Source organism: Neodiprion virginianus, chromosome 1 (genome assembly GCF_021901495.1).
Source record: "Neodiprion virginianus isolate iyNeoVirg1 chromosome 1, iyNeoVirg1.1, whole genome shotgun sequence".
NCBI lineage: Eukaryota > Metazoa > Arthropoda > Insecta > Hymenoptera > Diprionidae > Neodiprion > Neodiprion virginianus.
This window is the reverse complement of record NC_060877.1, coordinates 11,371,644-11,394,786: the sequence shown is the minus strand read 5'-3', so window position 1 is coordinate 11,394,786 and position 23,143 is coordinate 11,371,644. Positions and strand designations below refer to the sequence as shown.

Sequence of the window (23,143 nt, the reverse complement as noted above, 5' to 3'; positions counted from 1 at the left end):
CCTGATTTTCATCAATTGGATACGAAAGAATTCACATCGAAGCAGGACAGAACGTTTGCAAGAATTTGTCGATAAATTTACGATAAAAATTCAATTCGCAATTAGCTTGCGGACTTCTGTTCCGTCGGTAAGTAAGGTAGGAAACCGGCGGGAAAATTTGAAACAAAAAACAGGCGGAAAAATTCAAAACACAATTGATAGTGCGGCGGGTTTGAATCGACAAACTGCAAACAAGCCGATAATTAAAAAAAGAATTTCAATTCCCTCGTGGGATACTCTCTCGTAGAAGAAGGGGTATCGGGGAAGATCCTCGCTGCGGCTGTTCGGCTATTACCTGCAGGCAGGCGGGTCTCAGGTCGGGTATCTTCCCGAAGTCGAGGTTCTCGACGGCGCGTTAGGAAGCGCGTGTGCGTGAGGCGACTCAGCTGTTGATTTATCGGTGTATTGTGCGAAGGTGAACACACAGCGTGGCTCCGCCAAACGAGAGTTGGAGGAAGGTGACGTTCAGTTTCGTTCCGGGGGGCGCAGAGTCCATCCGAGATCCAGAACCGCGCTGAACTGGTTCGAGTAGCGAGGTGTGAGGCAGGAGACGTGCGCAGTCGCGTGCCAAAAGAGATCAGTGGGAGGGAAGCGATCTTTGCGATCAGCTGGAGCACCTCGCAAAAATGTTCTTTCTGCAACGTTCTGTTTTGTGAGTATAACATTATTCGATATTAACAAAATTCAAAAATTTTATTCAAATTGCGAAATCCGCCGGTCTCTCATCCTCCGTTTTATAGTCGTTCTATAACTCGCCGCGCATCGTTGCGCTTCTTTCAACTCTCCGTCACACGTTGTATTCGCGTTTACGCGAAAAACGCTGCATCGAACATACCGAAAATACCTTCCCGGCGAGTCCCTCTTCCCGATCGATACGAGGCAGCCCCCCGGTTCGCTCTCGGCTCGTTCATCCGTTCGCTTCTTCGCAGGTGTTTTTAGAGCCGGACCCGAGTTATTTGCGGTCTAGATTTGTTTCTCGTACGTAATGAAAAAACCAACGCGATTTTCTCAGCCTGACGGAAAATTTCTGACCCACTGTCACTTCTCCTGTCAAATTGTAACTTCTCTCTTTTTCGCGTTTGACGTTCACCCTTTTTCAACGGTCCTCCTCCGCCTGAACTGTGAACGTTGCTCGATTCTTCGACGTGGATCGATTCATCGTTTTCTTAGTATTCATGTATGTACTCTGTATAGTCAACGAACGGGTTGAAAGGAATTCGTTTTACCGACTGATTTCATCGATCTTTCATACACTAACGCGAAGTGGTTTGCACCTCACATTTTTCAAGACATCCGATACGTTGATCGACCGAAAAAATCGATCGTTTGGCATATATTTTCAGGTCGACATTCCGTCGGTTTTAATCTCGAAATGCCAATTCTACAAATAGCCACGAATCCAGGGTCGAAAAACGTACGAGGATAACTTTGTTCGCTATTCATTTCAATGCAGTTGAGGTATTTGCCGATTTCGAGTGTAGCGAAATGTCATCCGATGCTTTCGACGAGAATAGCTCGACTCGTTTACAATTGGAATAATTTATCGCCGTCAACGAATTACTCGTTTTAAACATCCGAAGAGGAACAACTTTTCGACAGATCTTTATACCTTGAGTTGAATAACACTCGCGTATTTGCGAATCGCGTTTGGTACTAAAGCGAAATTAACAATCACTGTTATATGTGCGATATATTTCTACCTCTGTATTACTGACGATTGAGAAATCGATTAATCCGTCAAGCGTTTCCTCTGAAACTGTAATTGGTGAACGAATACCGATCGGCAAATGAACAAACGTATCAATCCGCATATTTCACCGTTCGTCTACAAAAAGAGATATAATTACCAAGGTTGAAAAACAGCAGGTACCTACACCGGTGTATAATTATCATCGTCGTTATTGTCACACTTCTGAATTCTCCAAGTTCCGCGATGCAATTGGAGCAGTTGGCACAGACGGCGGCCAACTGCAGGTTTCGGATTGTGAAATACCGAGGCATCGCGAATAGTTTAATGAGATAAAACCTTTTCAAACTTGTGAACGTCCTATGGGTCGTCACAGCGATCGCAGGGATTATGATATATGTGTTCAAAAGGGACTAAGTACGTCGAAGGTCTAATAAACAGAACGAGTTGAAAATTAGCGACATTTTAAAAAGCGTGTATGACGAATTTGTTAAATTAATCAACGTACATGGACACTCACCGAAGAAGCAACAGACCGCTGTATGATTTCCATTACGTCACTGTTTACCTCAGTTTTTCAGTTTTTATTATATTCAAGCATTGAACACTGCTTGAAGATGAATGGGACCCATAGTTTAACAGGGAAAGAGAAAAGACCGTTCGAAACATCTCCAGCGACATGAATGGTGACAATCAGTGAAACAACAGCTCAACATTTTTACGGAAATTAATACAAGCAAATTCGAATAACACAAGCTTAGATATCAACGATTTCAGAAAAAGTATTGTAATTAGATTGTAAAAAATGAACGGACTCTGATGTTTCTTATCCAATTCTAATGTTTTTGGGCTTATTTCTGTCATTGATCAGGTCCCCATAAATTGTTTCAACTGTCTTTGTATCACACTTACACAAATCTATTTGCATCCACTATGGAGGTAACTATTCATAGTGAAAATTTCAAGCAAACTCTGCAGATATCTGTAGTGAACAAAATTAGTCTAAAAAACAAGTATTTTACAATTCGAATTCAGTACTTCGGGTGTTCTTCTGTTTAAGTAATGTTAATCGGAAAATGGGTAGCTACATTTCAGAATAACTCAAGTAGAAAACCCAAGATCAACCTGTTATTATAATAATCGTTTATTTCCTGGATTCTGTTCCCTAAATTTTCTTTGGGGCAGAAAATTCACCGTCAATTCTACCGTATATATTTCGCGGACGGAAATATTCAGCTCTGTCCTCCTGGTGAAGTATTCATGTCAGTAAATTCGGACCCATAACTTACCTACTTTTCTCCCAGCCTCCTCATCAAATAGAAAATACTTCCACGAACAGTTTTTGTACTATACGACCCTGCCCACAGACTATGTGGGTTACAGTTACGAATTAGCCGCTGGAAATCGATAAAACATGACCCAGTGGTCTGGTAATACCACTTTAAGAGCCCTCGGTCCGTGATTGTCCAGCAAAAAGGATAGCAAAATAAACTGAAAAATCGTTGTTGAATTATAGTCCTAGTTGTAAAAACAAGACAAGAAAAAAAAAAAGAAGAAAAACATCACTATAAATTCGAAAACCCCGTCATTGTAATGCATTAAAGAAAGTGATCCTTGAATGGTTTTGTAAAAATCAATGTTTTCCTTCCAAACCTTCTAGTCAATCTGCAAATGAAATTCGCCCTGGATTTTTAAAATAAATCTGTGAATCCTTTTGTTCTTTTTATCATGATGTAGATTGAAATTTTGTTTTAAATTCACACCGAATTATAGAAACCATGATAAATTGCACGGGGTGGGATGCTAAACATCTTCAAATTAGTTTATACCGCAGTTGTTCAAAGCCAACAAAAAACTATAAACTCACGATTGTCCGTTATATTTACAATCGACTAAAATCTGTCTGTCTTTTATCCGATAAACGCGTCGCCTAAATACATAAAAACTGTTTTTTTATTGTGCTATTAAATTTCCTCAAAATATCTCATGATATGTTTAGACTCGTGCGAACTTTCCGAAACTCTATTATCGTTGTTTTCTTCCTGTCAATTAGTCTCCATTGTCTAGAAGCGAGCAGTAAAAATGCAATCAATACTCAATTCGTAATTTATTATAATCTGATTGCAGATATAATGTGCCGATTCTTTTTATTAATCGCTCCTCGCGTTTTGCAAATATTTTGTCGGCTTATCAAACAGAGATAATACTTGTTCGTTTAATACGTGTGTGATGCATCGTGATAATGTACAACAAATTTTTGTACATAAGGCGAAAACTGATGATATGTCCGCTGGCATTGATCCGCGAGTATGGTGCGAATTAACGATACTCTTGTATTCACTCGTACTACACACGTGTAGCACACCTATTACGTCAGATACGTTCGTGCTGAATGAGGAAATTGTTCTATACTCAAGGACAAAGCTCGATAATCGCAAGGGATCCGCGCATGGATAGAATATACGATCGTTCCACGCAATATAAACTCTGATACCTGTCCAATTGAACCTGTGCGACCAATTTGAAAGGTTACACACTGAGAGAAATTTTTAGTTCCGGTTACCGCTCAGTCCTTAACTATTTTCATTTTTTACCACAATCGAAAAATATAGTTCTAGGTACTAAATGAAAATTAGTTTTCTAGCTGTTAACGGAAAGTCTAGTATCCGTTACTATTCTTTCACATTACGATCAGTGTTGCTATATTTTCTTGTAACTGTTGCGAAAATCTAACGCTCGTGCAACAATAAATTGACGTTAAAGCCTTGTTTAACTAAAAAAGTAGAGTAAACCGAAGAAACTGATTTTAAAAGGATCAGCAATAGCGCAAAATAGTTACGCGTACCTCGTTTTTCGTAATCCCAACAATATTCAAACAGTTTTTTTAACGATACCTGTGTTACTGAATTTTTCTAGTTACTGTAAGAAATGAAATTTTTGTCAGTGCAAGTTAATAATTTATTGTCAGAACAATTTTATCGAGAAACCGAATAGAACCGAAGTCCAATAACTTTGACCGAAGCTGCTCAAATTAAATGTTATAAAACCCAACCTTTCCAATATTGAAAAAGACAATTGAACCTTGGGAATTTTGACTAACACAAAATCAATTAAAAAATCAAAATCACTGTGGAATGATTGCATTATCGTACAAGTCAACTATGGTGAAGTCTTTGTTCCAGTTCCGGAATTTGGAAAAAAAATTACGCAGACTAACACAACTTAATCAGGTTGTATTTTATTTCTTTTTTTTTACGGATTTTGCTCGCAATCGAATTTTTGCACATTTTTACATGAGAAAATTAGCGCGGATGACGTCATATTCAGGTAGTTTTCATTTTTCTGCAGTTGATTGAATTTTTGTTACTTGATAGAACAAAGCAGAAACGTGACCTGTTTATTTTTTGTTTCTATGGTTAATTGTACACATATAAAATTTGTTCGTGCGAAAACGCGATCGGGTGAACACGCGCATTCAGGCAAGACTCAAAAATCTAGCGGCAGCTGACAAAGGTCAGAAAAAAATCCACGCTATTCACCCAAAACCGGTTAATTGAGTTTCATGTCCTTGTAGGCGTTGGTCCGTGCGAAACGCGTCGCTAATAGACGCCAAATTGTAGACGCCGACAATTTAGCGAGTCACTCGAATCCAGAGCTGGAGGAAAGAAACATTTTTCAAAGAGAAACCTAACAGCAGTAATGCTGATGATTGAAATCCTTGAAACAGATTTTTCTCGATTTCCGAAAATCTTTCAGATATTTCCCTATTCTGTTATTTGTTTTAACGCACTTTGTCAAGCGATTTTTAAAGAAGAACGAAAAACACTTATCGCGATTAGATCAGTTCCGCTAGCTGACGTGGAGTATACAACATTTTTGAGATATCAAATTATTCGCGCTGACGGGTAAAGTGATCCTTCAACTTTCTTCACTTGTGACATATAACAGGCATGCTACTATGCGATAATTCTGTTTTGACTGTACCGTCTCAAATCTCGTCTGACATGCCGGCTAGACAAGCTGAGTACCTAAATATACCCAGCAAAATGCTAGCACAGTTGCTTTTGCCTTATCGGAAATAATGAACATGCGATACCGCATCGCTGTAATTGTTTACCGAACAGTAATCGAGACTTTTCTGTATAGCGAGGTGAAAACACACGTTCAAGGTTAATCGGTTGGATCTGAGATAAATGATCAGGCTACGAAACTCACGGGATAGGGTGATAATTCAAAGTGAAAACAGCTGACGACGATTCAACGTCTTCGTAGTTTTTTTCATTCATCTTTTACAGCTTGCATCATTTATTATTAAAAATGGACGGAGGAAGTTCTCAGAGTACAGAGTGAATTTCGAAATTGACAACTAGATATCTGTAGACCTCGTCGTTGTCCGTTGATTCGACCAATGGTCGGTCTTATTTTCAAAAAGTAAATCACGAAACGACCGTGATGATGAAAATTGTATGAATGTACAACGTCAAGAATTTGGTACTGGACCTTTAACGATTTTGGCAGCGTTATTATTTAGGTTCTCTTTGAAGAAATAAAACACCAGAACGGTATAATGTATTCCGTCAGAATATGACAGGTGTAAATAATCTTAAAGTGATCGTTGCTTGTTTAAAAACAAAATAAAATCAAAGTTTTATGGATGCTAGAACGGATTGGAAATCGTTAATAAAGTCGCACGGATCTGCGAATCTTGCGGTAAACCGGAATGCCATTGGAAACAGAAATTTGCCATGAAAATTAAGTGAAATCAATTACGATGTACTGGAATCTCTTGAGCTTTTCAAATCACCGAACAATCTCACAGCGAGAAGAATGCTTACAATTTATGTAGTTTCATGACTGTCACTTCGTAGTCAACAAATTCCGATCTAGTTTTTCCCTCAAGGTAAATAGGAGAGGAGAAATTCATCGGATTAAAACGAGAAAGAAACTTTTACTCTCCTTCGACTTCTGTCATCGTCGCCAGAAAAGTTCGAAAAAAATGTGTATCCTTGAAACAACGGTTTAAATATTGTTGTAATTCGAAAAAAATATAGCGTAAATAATTACATGTAAATCGTAACTATTTAACTTGATTATACAGTCGTTGATGCTAAATTTTTTCATCATTGCAAGGTAGCATTTGTAAAATAAAAAAAATTCAAATCGTCAAAAAGCTTTTGCAGCTGAGCTTTAGCTCGGTCAGCTTGGCTGGGAGCCATGCAGAAACAATAATAGTTTCTCTCTTACCCTCGAGCCCTGCATTGGCGAAGCTCAAAACTCTGTTGCACAAATTTTATCGCGACTATAAACCAGAAAATTGCGTCAACGTTGTAACGACCCAAGTCGGTGTTACACCTGATGGATATGCTTAGCCGTGAATCACGGGAGAAATCTCTGTCCCCTGTTAGGTGTCAAGGTTTTAACGGCAATCTGTCGATGATCTTCGTTGCGACGATCAATGATCGATACGATCGTCAGCCTCGCCTCCGTTTTATCAGCGTTAACGAAGCTACTTCAAATTGAACTGCGAACAAATCTATTCGAAATTTTTAATAATTTTGTACAAAATTCAGACCAAAGTTTTTGTAAATTTGTAACTACAGGCAGATTCGTTTTTACATTCGCTTATTTCTTATTCTTTATTTCATGTTTTACATTTGCGGTATAATGACGGTAATGCGTAACCAGCATGATAAGTCAACAATGACTGACAAAAGAAAAAAATTCGTTATATTTATATACAAAATTATTACGTAATAACTGTCCTGGGACATTATCTTTATTATTTTTCTTTGTTTTATGCAATGTCTGCGTAATTTTGTGGTTCTTTATACTTGTTTCAAGTTTACCAGCGGCAAATATCACCGAATACTAACCGTTATTATCGATGGTAGGGTTTTTGTTAACTCTGACAATATTATGCTATAACAATAACACGCAGTAGCAAAAATGGGTCAATAAACGAAACGACCGAGAATTATAAATACGTACACCTATAACTGCACGTTAGGATAAAGATGGCAAAATTCCAACAAGGCCGCTAACTTCGCGCGAGTTAAATATCTCACTCATATTATATTGTTTAATTACCAACACTGTGCGTACAATGTGATACACATATATACATATAATATATTTTTATCTAACGTACCATCGTCGTGGCGAGTAGGTTAGATTACGTCCTCGTTTCTGATTATCCATTGGACGTTGATACGTCGTGCACTACATATGTGATAACCACAGTCCTTAGAAGAAGGAAAAAACGAGAGATACGAATCGACGGAAAAAGCACTCACTTTCGTTTTCCAGGCTCGCGATTATCGGCGTGTATTTTTATTTTTATTATAATAGATATTAATCATACGTCCATTTAATTACTGATTCCATTGAAAATTGATAGCTTATCACAAATCTTTCACCTTCCATCGGCAAAGTATGAGAAATTTGTCAAGACAACGAATGAAACTAGGCATTAATTGAAAAAAATACTTTTTCACCCGTTTGAATGATGGAAGTAAATTTTATTTTTCCAACCGGATGGTCGGTCGACGGGAGTGTAGGTCGTTTGTATCTACTCGCCGACCTTATACCTCTTCGCCCGAGCATTTATAAATAGAATATTTCGACCACTGATCGTGATCTTGCATTTTGTTCCAGATTTTTTTATTTCGCGCTTTACGAAGTTATCTTGTGTATTCGATTTTGCTACCTACCAGGTTTTGAATTTTAGAATAGAATTCCAAGGAGCGTAGATGGATTTGATGCAATCGTATTGGAATAGAAGAAAAATAAAGTATAGAGTAAAGAAAGTGAAAAATATACAATTTTTTCAACAATTAGATATTACAATCAAGTATATTTTTTCGCCACTTCCTTGTAGTAGGCAATGAAAAACAAATCAATGCTTCTTCGATCTTCAACTTGATATCGATCACGTATTTTGACAACAGAATTTAATACGGAATTGAGATAAGATGAATTTGCTTTTCAATAAACTGAAATGCAATTTCATACGGGATAATCCGTTGCAACAAGCCAATCACCTGTCTAAATATATTCACACTGAGAGAAATTTCATTTCTTACAGTAACTAGAAAAATTGAGTAAAATAGATATCGTTAAAAAAACTATTTGAATATTGTTAGAATTACGAAAAACGAGGTACGCGTAACCATTTTGCGCTATTGCCGATCCTTTTTTGGTAATTGCAACGCAAAATTAGTTTGTTCGGTTTACTCTACTTTTTTTAGTTAAACAAGGCTTTAACGTCAATTTATTGTTGCACAAGCATTAAATTTTCGCAACAGTTACAAGAAAATATAGTAACAGTGATCGTAGTGAGAAAGAATAGTAACGGATACTAGACTTTCCGGTAACAGCTGAAAAACTAATTTTCATTTTCTACCTAGAACTATATTTTTCGATTGTCGTAAAAAATGAAAATAGTCAAGGACTGAGCGATAACCGGAACTAAAAAATTTCTCTCAGTGCACGGTTAAAATTAGATAGTCGTAAAGATATATATTCCTTTACTAAAGAAATCGCAAAAAATGGGATATGATCTCTAAAGATTGTTAACCAAACATTTTCATACGTGAATCATTATTTTATTCTTCCTCTTTTTACACGTGTGAATTTACTTGAAAACCATTTATACGTTAAATATAACTTGAAAAGCGTTTTTTTTTTTTTTTAAACCTCAAGGCATAGTAACATGTTGTTCAAACGTACCTCACTGACACCTGTTACATTTGTTGAAGCTTCTCATTCAGAGTACCGCGTAATTTTTCGTTGCTCAATTCGAGTAAGATAAGCAGCGGATTTTTTCTGTTGTGAAAAAATTCGAATGTCGACTAGCTAAGTCAAACTTCCATCATCACCGTTGACACATGCTTGATAGCGAGCCAAGAGTTGAGTCACGTGTTAGTTTCCTTGTATACGTACATTTTGCAGAAATACGTAGATATGGCAAAAAAAAAAATTTTCTCTTCTACCCGCTAAAACTTGATCGCGATGCAGTAAAATTTTTTTTAAAGATTTTCGTTAAAATATTTCCACCGTTTATCCTGGAATTAACTGCAATAACTTCACTCTCGTTTATAATAGCAATTCGTTTAATTGCCGGAAGCTATTCGTTTGTTATTCATTATGTTTTGTCATCATTACGCTACGCGTATCACGTGATGCGTGTATGATATATGACGATGTTTGAGAGTTTCGCGTTAAATTGTATACGTAACCAAATATTAAACACAAATTGCTGTTTTGTCGTGTTAACTTGATGTTCTTGTCGCACGTTTTAATTCGATCACCACACGTCGATGATTCGGGATTTTGATAGTTTGGCTTGGTGACAAAATTTTTCTTTAAATATAATTCAACGTGCATCAAACAATTTTTTATCGTTTGTTACGTGTATTGTAGGTAAATGCTTGAGCGAACTCTTAGATTTGTGACTTGAATTTTATCCCCAAGTACAAAAAAACAAGAAAGAACGATCACACGACGTTGTTAAACAATTAATACATCAATCTTCCTGTCATTCGGACAATCGTCGTTCAAAGCGATATTTAAAAAGTGAGGTATTTATTTTGTATTAGCTATTCTCCATTCGTTTCTTCTCGTCGATTTTTCAACGAATCTACCGAGTTCAGTGAACTCGTACCAGGTTTTGATTCACATCTGAAACGCTCGCCAAAAAACGCTCCACGTGACATCAAAGGCGTCGAAAAAATGTTTTCAAATCACTTCGTTTCATATTTGTCTTCTAAACTTTTTCACTGTTGCAGGTACTGGAAAATACCCTAAAGAATTAACGAATGAGCTTTCATATTGCGTCAATATTATTAACGGAATATTGCGATCCCCCGGATATACTCAGGTCTGCAATTTGATAATCGACATTTTTTATTTAGTACCAGGCTCGTGGCAGAGACTGTTTTTATTGTCTTAATTAATTAGTCGAGGTGAAATAACCTTTCGATTTTTTCCACGTTAGCCAGTTCAAATCAAACGATCAATATTTTACTTATACTTACTACCTCAAGCGTCTGTATATTGTTCTAAGTATATACACGAAGCAACATGTATTTACATACGTACTTAACGCACTTGTCAGATATCCGTAACAATGATTTGAAGAGGTTTAAAAAAATCAATACAACATGTCCTCAACTAGGAATACCGATTAATCTATGAATACTGTATCAACTTCAAAGAATTTTATTTTCTTTCAACGGCAAATTGCGGTATAATAATAAGTAGACTAGCAGCACCTAACGAACGCTGCATGATTGCCAGTCCGCAGTCTGTAATCTATAGAGTACCACGAGGATTGAAAGAATTTCCTACACACGCAAGAAAAATTAGCGTGAAATTGGCAATTTGCGTCGGCAGGAAGAAAAAATTCTGCATGCATATTTGCAGTGTGTACAACGTAAGCAATACGGCTAAGAATATAACGATAAAAAATAAAAAAAAAGTACGATCCCGGCACGTGGATTCTCGATTAATAAATTTATAATCTTAGCTGTTATTTTTTATGTGCACAATTTTTTTCTACAAAGTTTTTGATCACACTTATTAACGACAAGACTTGACGTCAAATTTTATTTTTTCTTTTCTTCCCATCATTAGCAGCAGGCGATTTTTAACGAACGATTTTTTATTACCCCGCAGCATTTCTCGGTGTAAACATAGAAAACACATTTCATCCGACAAATTCGGAGGAGAAAAAACGTTGAAAGGTTAACCCTTAACAGTCATCGGGGGTTGAATCAACCCCAGCCGGTTTTTGGACCTGCTATACCTTCCAGAATTTTTTTTTTTTTTTTTCTTTAATATTCAAATTTTCGCATGACTTTTTGTAAAAAAAAGTCATCTTTTCGAATTTTTTTTACGACATTTGTTTTTATACTAAAAATGACACGACTTGAGAATAATCGGCATGGCCTCACACACAAGGGTTGAAAATGCATTGCAGTATATTTTTTTTAGTTTTTTTTCTTTCAATTTTTCAAGTATTTATCACTTCAAAGTGAGCGGGGTTGATTTCACCCCCAATGACTATTACGTCACGATCTGGAGGTGTGACTGACGGGGGATAAATTTAGTAAGGGATGACGCGACGTAGATGCAAATTGTGAAATTTCATCGAACATGACGTAAATTTGATCGCAATTATCCTCCCCCTGTGAAAAATTGCCACGCACTTGTTTACGGCGACGAGTTGATTATAGAGGATAATTTTCGTTATTCATTCTTTCAGACCCTCCTATGGCAGGGGTGGAATGGGCGCTTGGGCGCGCGCACTTCCACCTTCGCACCCTGCCGTCAAGGACATTCAGCACAGAGAGATTCACGAGGTCTCGGGAGACGTAGTACCAATCAACATGGTGAAGGGTATAGGTCATCTCCGAGATCCCAGATTGAACAAGGTACACACATTGAGGTTTCGCCCTCAAGGTTCGAGTCTAAAAGGCAACGCCGATCGTTCGAAAAGACTTTGAAAACTTTTTTTTTCTCGAATTTCATTTTCCGGAAACACAAGGTTCCTTTGAAATTCTTTGCGATTCAATGAAATCCCACGAGTCGAACGCGATTCGTCAAACTTGTGCAATTCGTTTTCGAAAAAGGAACTTCCATCTTTCCTCGGTTTATTTTCCGAACCGTTAATCAACAACTCGTTTACAAGTGCTTGCACGGTGTGACTTAATCGTTTCTGCGAACGCTATTTCAGGGGTTGGCCTTCACGTTGAAGGAAAGAATCGCCCTTGGTATCCACGGTCTCCAGCCTCCAAGATTCAAAACTCAAGAAGAACAGCTTGCCCTGTGTAAGGCGTCGGTGATGAAGTACACCGAGGATTTGAACCGGTATCTTTACTTGGTCGAGCTCCAGGTAATTCAAAGTTTCGGTTCACGGTGTACGTATATGTATATCGATCATTCGTCAGATTAATTTTGCGAAATTCACCGTCGTCAAAACCAGGAGAGAAACGAAAGGCTCTTCTTTCGTCTTCTCAGCGAAAACATCGAGCAGATGATGCCCATAGTCTACACACCAACCGTGGGACTTGCCTGTCAGAAATTCGGTGTAATTTACCGAAGACCCCGAGGTCTCTTCATCACTTGCCACGACAAGGGTCACATATACGAGATTCTCAACAACTGGTTAGTAACGCACTTTTATTCGTCCACGACGTTGCTTTTTCACCCCTTTCGTCAAACGTTCAAGCACCGGATTCAAGAATCTGATCGATTATTCGGAGAGAAGTTGAGGAGGATTATGTAAGAAGAGAGATTGTCCCCAGCCAATAGTTGTCAATTCTTTTACCTTGTTTCGTGAATAATTTTTATCACTAACGCGCATGAAAAGTGGGACTTTGCGTAGCAGTTTAGCGGGAGGAAAATGATCAATTTCATCTCAGTGTTGTAAAGATAGGTTCGCTCGTGCGAACTCTACGATTTATTTACTTTCAGCCCATGGGAGTTCGTTTTCGTCCCTAGGGAGAAAAAATTGCCCAGTCGCGTCCCACAAAACTGCCACGCAAACCACTCGACCACTTTTCATTCACCGAGAGAAATTTTTATTTCCGGTTACCGCTCAGTCCTTAATTATTTTCATTTTTTACCACAATCGAAAAATATAGTTTTAGGTACAAAATGTGACTGTTACCAGAAAGTCTAGTACTGTTACTATATTTTCTTGCAGCTTGCGAAAATTAAATGCTTGTGCAACAATAAATTGACGTTAAAGCCTTACTTAACTAAAAAAGTAGAGTAAACCTCACAAACTGATTTTGCGTTGCAATTACCAAAAAATGATCGACAATAGCGCAAAATGACTACGCGTACCTCGTTTTTCGTAATTCCAACAATATTCAAAGAGTTTTTTTAACGATACCTGTTTTACTCAATTTTTCTAGTTACTGTAACAAATGAAATTTTTCTCAGTGTCCGTTTGTTATAAAAACTGTCGTGGGTGACTTGTGCGAAAAGTTGCGATACACTTTTTCATTCCACCTTTTCCTTCAGGCCGGAGCAAGCCGTTCGGGCGATATGCGTGACTGACGGTGAGCGGATTCTGGGATTGGGTGATTTGGGTGCTTGCGGGATGGGAATTCCCGTAGGAAAATTGGCTCTGTACACGGCGTTGGCCGGCATAAAGCCACACCAATGCTTACCGATCACAATCGACGTCGGGACAAACAACGAACAGCTTAGAAATGATCCGCACTATATCGGTCTCAACAAGCCCAGATCACAAGGCGCCGAGTACGACGAACTGATCGATGAATTCATGGCTGCATGTGTCAAGAAATACGGACAAAATGTCCTCATCCAGGTCAGTAATAACTGTCACGGCTAAGGTATAGTTTGGCATAAAATTTTTATCAACTTCCAAGGCACGGGTGGAATTCGATCGTTCGAACACTGAACAGAAACCGAATCAACTCGTTTTACGACCTAGATACGGTATTGTTCCGTGATTTTAATGACACATTGGCGGGACTGTCTGAACAACAAAAAAAAGTTGGGAAAATAGAAATAATCGTGTCGAAAATCTCCATATATTTTATCAAACAACATCGCTACTGTGTAACGGAAATGAATCTGAACGAATTATAATAACACCATTTTAAGTTATCAACAATTTGAGAGGAGGTTTTATTCGGAACGTTCGAAATGATTGAACTCTGGTGTTTTTATTTCATTCTAATGACGATGGAAATGTTGTTTCATTCGTTTTCACGATCATTGGCATAAATGACATTGCTGGAGATCTTTACAATTTTCTTTTTTTTTTCAACTTTTTATTCAGACAGCCCAGACGATTTATTCTGAAATAAACATTGAGAATTCTAAATCCTCGCAAATTGGTTCGTTAACTTGCATTTCTGGACATCAAAATAGAATTGAACGGTCAAATAGTGCGAAATTAGGTAGTCCTATAGTAAGAGAATATTTCAAACTTCGTCTCCTAGTAATTTAATTCGCCTTGCGCGAGCTTTGAATTCGAAAACGAATTAGTATCTGTATCGTCGACAATCAGGTTTTGACCAAAAATGCTGCAAAATTATCGACCCTATAGGTAATTTAGTAGCAATCATGTGTATTATTATTTCTCAATGAATATCTCCGACGTTTGACAATGCTGTTTAATTTCAGTTTGAAGATTTTGGAAACCACAATGCCTTCCGTTTTCTGGACAAGTACAGGGATAAGTACTGTACATTCAACGATGACATTCAGGGAACCGCCGCAGTCGCGGTTGCTGGTATTCTCGCATCGAAAAGAATCACCAAACGGAAAATTCGTGATAATAAATTCGTTTTCTTGGGTGCTGGCGAGGTGGGTTTCCGGGTTAATTTTTCCTCCTTATAAACCGTCGTCTTCGTACAACGCGTTTGCGAACAATAAATACCGAAACCATATGGAATATATTAGACCAATGAACGTGTTTCTTTTAAAAATTCTAGACAAATTATTTTCAACCAAACCGATTGTTCCTCGGTAGAGACTATATTACGTTTTGTGCAAGCTTCTGTCTTTTTAAAGATCTTCACAATTTTTTAGTGACTTGGTTTTAAAATTTTCACATTTACTTCAAAGAATTAGTTTCGAGATGTTCTTGATTCTGTTCAAAATTTTTACCACTTGTATTATACACCAAAGCTGTGAATCGTTCTGAAAGAACAATCTCTGATTCGTGATTTGTGATGAATTACACCAGGCAGCCATCGGAATCGCAGATCTCTGCGTTAAGGCGATGGAAGCTGACGGATGTACCCAAGAAGAAGCGAGAGCCAACATCTGGATGATGGATATCGACGGTCTCCTGGTGAAGAATCGGCCCGTGGGAAACCTGGACGGTCACAAAGCCTGGTACGCTAAGGATCACGCGGTCATGAAGTCCTTGCTGGAGGTTGTCAAGGAGATCAAACCGACGGTGCTTATCGGTAAGGATTTTCGGGCCCTTTGACAGACAGGAAAACCTCTTTAAAGTCAAAATCGTTTCGCTCTCTTCACAGGCGCGTCGGCAGCTGCCGGAGCTTTTACGCCGGAAGTGCTTCAAGAAATGGCCAAGAACAACGAAAGACCCCTCATATTTGCGCTGAGCAATCCGACGAGCAAAGCCGAGTGCACCGCTCAACAAGCTTACGAAAACACGGAGGTGGGTTGTATTCCGATGCGGGAAAAAGTCTCTGTATAAAAGTCCATTGCAGAATTCTCGAATCAAGTATCTTCAACAAAGTTCTGAGAAATCCGTTATTCAACTCGAATCGACGAAACTTGGCGATTATTTGTAGTTTTTGAATTGAAGAATGCTACAAACTTGCACGACTTTCACTACAAATGTGTAATTTTCTGTAATCAACTTGATCCGTTTATCCAACAATTTCCGAGTTTACTGGGACGAAAAATTATAAACTCTTGTGATAAAGTAACTCGGGTGGAGCTTGGAAGTTAAAATGGCCAAACATCGAATTCTCGAAGAGTCACGGTATCGAATTTTTAATGTGTCCAAAGTTGAAAAAAGAATCGTAATGTAGAAGGGTGACAAAGTAGAAATTCAAAATATGCAATTGTTATTTTCTGTAGTTTTTCTTGTTTCTTCATTTATTCCGAAGACTTTATAATTTGGCCAAAATATTATAGAACAAAAAAATAGGACACAGTTGTAACCCTTCTATTGTATGAGCATTCTACTTTTTCATCGATATCGAAAAACTTGGGTACTGATTCTGCAGAATTAAGTGATTCTCGGATTGCATTGCGATTGATTTCGAAAGGATCCTGATTCACGCAACTCTCCAAACTTGTTGACGTTAGAAAAGAATTTCAAAATTTCACGTCAAGTTTTAAGGAAAAATAAGATCTCCTGATCTCCTACTAAAATAGTCCATGAATCGTTAGCTTGTGATAAGCGTTTGTCGAACGTGCAAATTCGTTGCTGGGGAGTGAAAATGTATGTGAATTAAATCGTATCACGGCACATGCTATTTTCGTACCGCATACGAACGAGGTGATAATTTCTCGTTTTGCACCTTTCGACACAGTCGAACCTTCGCAATTGTAATACACTATTAGGATAGTTTGATTTGTTCGGGGAACAGAATTTTCATAAGCTGACTGACTGATGGTACGATTAATGAAAAGTGTCTATTTGTAGTTACTACATAGTCATAAATATAAAATTCTCCGTATAACGTGAAAACGAGTACAGTAAATATTATCAAAAATCGTGACTGTTGCAGTGATTCGGTAATGGTACGACAGAAATTAAAGAATATAAAGGTCTGATTTGACTAAAAAAAAAAAAAAACAAACAGACCATCGATGACTGCAATTACACTAACCGGTTATTTATGTCACATTTTTTAATAGTTTTAACTCTACTTGTTAGATTATAAGCTTCAAGTACTCTATGATGCTGTTCGCATTCGAAGAAGAGCAGTGAAATTGTTCAACTACCTCTTTTTCAGGGTCGTTGTGTATTCTCGTCAGGATCGCCGTTCGGGGAAGTGAACTACAACGGAAAAATCTACAAGCCGGGACAAGGGAACAACGCTTATATATTCCCAGGTGTAGCTTTGGGCGTGATAGCTACGGGTTGTCACCACATAACCGAGGAGCTGTTCCTCATTTCCGCCCAGGTGGTAGCAGACCACGTTAAAGACGAGGATTTGGAACTGGGAAGTCTGTATCCGCCGTTGAGCTGCATCAAGGAGTGTTCGATCATAATTGCGATAAAGATTGCCGAATACGCTTACAAAAAGGGTCAGTAATCGGTTGATCGACGATTCGTCGTTTTTAAGGAGATTTATTGGTCAGAAATTGACACTTTTTGTTAATCTGAATACGAGGCGGTCGTAATTATCACATCCGTAAGGTACTAACAATAAGACATCTCTTTTAAAATCTCCAAAAATAGGAACTACTAGAGTTGTAAACAAAAGTTCAGTTATCGATGCTTCGTTTCAAATTGCTTCACAATTGTCGAAATTCCAGTAGATTCGTTCTATAATTCTATTTCACACCCCGATGGCTCGTTTCATTCGTAAGATTACTTTTCCACAAAGTCATTGAAACAGATTTTCTTTTCACTCATCACTTCTTCGTTCAATATTGCCATTTGCTGATCAGCGATCACGATCAATATCGGTGCAATATTGTAAAATTGAATATTTAACGATGATAGAGCAAAGTGTTTCAGTGAATTTAAAGAAAAATATTCTTCCGACATAAAACAATTCATCGTATCGTGAAACCGAACGAATCTAGCAGGTTTTTTTTATAACCATTTTAAAGCGATTGAAATAAAGCATCGATATCTAAGCTACTTTTATAATTCCAGTATTGCCAATTTTTGTATTTTCAAACAGATCTTCGTAGCTTACGAATAAAAAAGTTTGATAAATACACAACGCACGACTATCTCGCAATGAAATGGATAAAATTTATCTATTTCCGACCAACCAACCTACTTGATTATCAGTGAGAAGCGTGAGCTTCGTTACCATTTGAGATTCATTATTCATTACAGGTGGCCTAGCCAGCGAATATCCGGAGCCGAAAGACATGCGAAATTTTATCGTTAGCAAAATGTACGATGCCTCATACGACAGTCCTCTAGCAAATATGTACGACTGGCCCGGTGATTCGGCCAAACCTCGAGTACTTCCGGAACAGTAAGTTTTTCATCCAATTTTTTCATAGACACAAATCTTTTTTTTTCTTTTTATCGTTACGGCGTACGTTGCACGTTTACAGTTCAACAACACATAGAACATTGCGTATCGTAGATTTTACCTATATTTTTTACAGCGTAGTCTAAGAAGTATGATTCAAATTTGATGCTTTAGAATCTATTATCCAAAAATACTCCTCACTTTCATTACCAGATCTTGATCACATTCTTTATCTTTTCTGCCCGTATTTTCAATTTTCGTCATTGTTTCACAAGCTCTGATACATATCGCTGCTAAAAAAATGCTTGTCAGTTGTCATTTTAATTTTACGTGTAAAACTGCACGATTAATGGTTCCTCGAAAAGTCCTATAGTGAAGAATTTTTCAGCAGTTTGCGTAATATTTTTAAATTCTAATTTTTGTTTCTTTTTTTCTCTATCCGCACTTTCTCTCTTTCCAATACCTTGTTCGATGGACCATGAAAAAAAGGAATTCGGCACAAGATAACAGCGCTATCTCTGCTTTCTGTTTACAAATACTTTGAGTCTCCTTTACTTCTTCTTGTACTCTTTTAAATTTGCCACTATTCTCATTATGCTTCTGTTTCACAGACAGTACAGTAACACACTAAAGATGCTTAAAGAATACTACGATCTATAGTAACGATAAATCCGCCAGAAAAACCAAAAGAAAACTTGCCCAAACAAAAAAAAAAAAAAAAAAAAAATGCAATTGAGAAAAAAACATTTAAAAATAAATAAAGTTAAAAAAAAAGAAAAAAAACTCTGCTATAGCCTGACTAATCTTTTTTCAGAAAAAATACAAAAATCCATCATGATTTGAAACATCTGTAACAAAATCCGTCTGCTGGACTATAGTTTAAATGACGATTATCAATATTAGCCGATTATTCGTTATACAAAGGTTGGGTTCTCATCGTATTCGATTACCCGATTATTGGCGTGCGAATAAGCGTTCCTGCATGAATCATGAATGAGATTCTATACAAACGGACCACATCCGAATGAACCGTCTACCTGCACGTTCAAAGCAAGTTTACCTCGAGGAAATTTTACCACAATTAGTCCTAGTCATAATTTTGACAAAACTAGAATTGATGAAAAGATGATAAATGGATTTTTCGTGCTAACTTGGAACGTGATGCAATAACTAGCAACAAAAAAAGAAAAAAAAAAAAAGAAAAATTCCATCAAATAACGCCAAATTCATGTGATCTTCACTTATTAATTCTAATTCACATATATTTTCATCAATCGCATCATAATTTTACGAGTATTAACGTCCATCAATAACGACTGAAGATTTTATTTTATTTCTACGTATCTTCTTTTCTTACCCACTTTGACACTCGAAATCGATGACCAATCTCAAATCCTTTTCTCGCCCCCTTAATTTTCTCCCAACTTCATCCCAGCTCTAATCTTAATACATAACTTTTTTCATCCCATCCATGTATTGCTGAAAAAAGAATTAACAGTATACTAAAAAACCTCCTCGAGAGGTCGCAAAACTTTTTTATCATTTGATTAATATAGACAGAGAAGCGATCGATGCATGCTCCGCTTAATTAGCCTGGCTATCATCTATAGGTTGCAAAAATTTTCTTTTGTAAGTATTATTACAACGTCCTTTAGTTCAAATTTTCAAAATGTATAGATATGTTTATGTATTGTATATCTGTGTATGCATAATTAATAATTGACAACTTAACGGACGTGTACGTATTATTTCATATACCTAGAGGTATGTACGCGACAGCATTATTTATAGAACATTTTAGTCAGCTTCAAACGAATTACCTATAATCCTTAACCCTGTGGCATTGCACGGAGAAGAAGGATAGACAAATAAGTTATATAATTATTTATTTATTTATCGCGTGACCATTTTTTTCTTGCATATGGTATAATACAATATTTTCAACGAACAAAATTACACCTCAACAAACATTCGTACATCTTATCGTCGTTTTTCTATGAAAATACTGCCACACTTCGTAGTCAAGCAATTTAAACGACGTCATGAGTATAAACTTGTAGAATGATTCGCTGCAATTTTATCTGCACACGAGTATTCACTTCTTCTAAATTCAAAATTTCCTTCCTTCCTGACAGCCAGTTGATTATATCAAGTAATATCTGATTAGCCATTTGAAAGAAAACTTAAAATTTTTGCAACGCAAAAGAATCAGTCAAACTGTGACACAGTTCTCAATAACAAAATATAGTAAACGCTGTAAGCATTTTATAAGTAATCAAGGCTGTATACATACACAATACTGTTGTGTTCAATATTCGACAGATGTTAATAATTAAAAAAAATACTTTTGCATCGTTTCTGATAGCGATAAACAAACCTTCGTCACGTTTTACTTTCGTTGCGAATCACTTGGCCTATGTATCGAGTTAGAGAAATCATCGCAGTGTCTATTTTTCATAGTCATAATGCAAATTAAAGTTTTTTCGTAGTTTAGACCAACCCCGTAATAACTAACACCATGCTGTGTTCTTGTTTTTTCCCTCAACAGATTGTAAGGTGTTGGCGATTCCAAAGACCGGATGTCGTCACGTATAAACTGTGTGACTAATTTAATAAACTAAAGAGCGAAATTAATATTTTCGAAAAAAATAACTATACCCATATAGATTGTTGGTACAACGGTAGATACAATAACAATAGCTAACGAATACATAGATTATACGTACTCAAAAACACACACATATGCATATATATATATATATATATATACATATATGTATATATCAATATGTATGTATATATTCTTGTCAAGTGTCGGGTTCGTATGAATGATCGACACGTCGATATAAGCTATCATTATTTATTGTTGATTTAGAAAAAGAAGTAACCCTTCCGCTGGTTACAATATTACTTAAAAATGCATTGCGAAAATAATTATGAAACAAAGAATTAGAAAGAAAAAAAAACAACCACGAGCCTGGAGCCCAGTTGTATTAAAGTTGCAATCTTCGATATTTTCATGCCTCGTTGATTTCGATGCCACGTGTTAAAATATTGAGTAATATAAATTTTGTTAAGTAAATAATTTAATAAATAAATGAGGAAGGAAAAAATATCTTCGTCAACGAAAGTATAATTTTTGCATAAGGATCTGAACCGACAATTTCAAAATACCTTTATATAATATTTGTATATATATTATATATATACATATATGTATATATAATATGTACAGTTGCTCTGGAGCAACTATACAGGCAGATGTGATAACATTTGTAACAGGAAAGCAAGAACGTAAACAAAATAAAGAAAGGATTGATTTTTTTTTTTTTTTGTTTCAAATCGAAAAAAGTAAAAACAAACGTAAACCCCAGTATTATGTTGATTGGATGAGGAATAATTAGTTTAATTATCTTTAGTTGTTTTGTTTTTTTTTTTTTTTTTTTTTTTTCCAACGTGTAAAACAACAGTATTCATATACGCTATAATAATTGTAACATTATTATACGAATGACTTGTGTAAGTTAAAGTAATGCAGATATATTTTTGTCTAAAATTGTTGGTTGGAAATTTATTGAAAAGCAATTTTATTGTGCTTCATTGTATATCATTGTGCGATATAAATCGCGATTGAAATAACAGTATTTTCTCTAAAACATACGTATATTGTAACAACGCAATATCGTGTTACAGTACTGTATTACATTGTAAGTATGTAACAACAACGCATGGCGAATCGTTGAATATTAATTTTAATTGTCGGCCGTATACTTGAAAAGCGAAGAAAAAGAAAACACCAATAATTGTGAAATAAAATGCACAGAGGTTCCTCATGTCGTCTTATTACAAAAGAAAAATAAATCAATTGAAATTGAAGTTATTTTACGAAAGTTGATAATAGTAATAATAATAATAATAATAATAATAATAATATACCTTAAAGATACTGCCGTAAACGTATTATATTTATACACAAATTTAATCGACACATTCATGTAATAAATATAATACATGTAATAATGTGTGTATCGTCGTAAAAAAAAAAAAAAAAAAACAAAAACAAAAAACCACTGCTATCTATCGAATCATCCGCAAGCGAGTAAACGTATATACTCAACATATATGCGTATACTGCGTTACTATCCTTATTTTTATTGAAAAAAATAAGTTATAAATTATTTAATTCCGTTTGTATATTATACACGAACATCTTATGTGATGTGATGGTGAGATAAAGAGAAAGAGAGATAAAAAGAGGGAATGGATCGTAAATTATTTTGAACGGCACCCGTAGGGTTTATGTATGTGTATTAAAAACATACGTATAATAAATTTAAGCATAACGGTGCAAATGCCAGCCAAAGACCGTATACCAAAACTATTTGCGAATAACACAAGTGCACGTGAAAAGATGAATTCAATGTCTAGAAAAATTATTACTCAATGATCATTCTCACTGGTAATATGTTCCGGTTGAAAATTTTTATTTGAATTGTCAAATGTTCAATTGATGTGTTTTCAAAATTCGTGCGAAGAGTAATAACCGAAAGTAACGTTACGTCGTTTGGAATAAAAAAATAAAAAGAAAACAAATCCCAACTTTTATCCCAGAGTTTCATTTGGTCCGCATCGACGTAAGTATACATATAAAATATTTATAGATTTATAATATTTATTGTTAATCTGTAATTGTAAAATCTAATCAGTACGAAACATGACTTTTAATATT

General features: G+C 36.3%; 1 protein-coding gene across 2 annotated transcripts; it reads left to right on the top strand.

The window, feature by feature from the left end:
- Positions 1 to 525: 525 nt before the first annotated feature.
- Positions 526 to 22,447, top strand: LOC124300873 (NADP-dependent malic enzyme). Of its 2 annotated transcripts, none has more exons than XM_046755324.1 (11): positions 526 to 691; positions 11,991 to 12,159; positions 12,462 to 12,620; positions 12,711 to 12,892; positions 13,757 to 14,066; positions 14,891 to 15,073; positions 15,456 to 15,681; positions 15,754 to 15,896; positions 17,209 to 17,503; positions 18,270 to 18,414; positions 19,229 to 22,447. In XM_046755324.1, the coding sequence occupies exons 1-11, from the start codon at positions 666 to 668 to the stop codon at positions 19,266 to 19,268; spliced, it is 1,878 nt and encodes a 625-aa protein (XP_046611280.1). In that variant the 5' UTR covers positions 526 to 665; the 3' UTR covers positions 19,269 to 22,447. The 2 variants fall into 2 exon arrangements, with proteins under 2 accessions (XP_046611280.1, XP_046611290.1); XM_046755334.1 differs by having other exon boundaries at positions 527 to 691; positions 20,963 to 22,447.
- Positions 22,448 to 23,143: the final 696 nt, after the last annotated feature.

Excerpts from the sequence above, each read along its gene's own strand:
- LOC124300873 (XM_046755324.1), top strand. The coding sequence starts at position 666 with ATGTTCTTTCTGCAACGTTCTGTTTT. Across the intron at positions 12,893-13,756 it reads TACGAGATTCTCAACAACTG|GCCGGAGCAAGCCGTTCGGG; the intron begins GTTAGTAACGCA and ends CTTTTCCTTCAG. Across the intron at positions 18,415-19,228 it reads CCTCGAGTACTTCCGGAACA|AAAAAATACAAAAATCCATC; the intron begins GTAAGTTTTTCA and ends ATCTTTTTTCAG.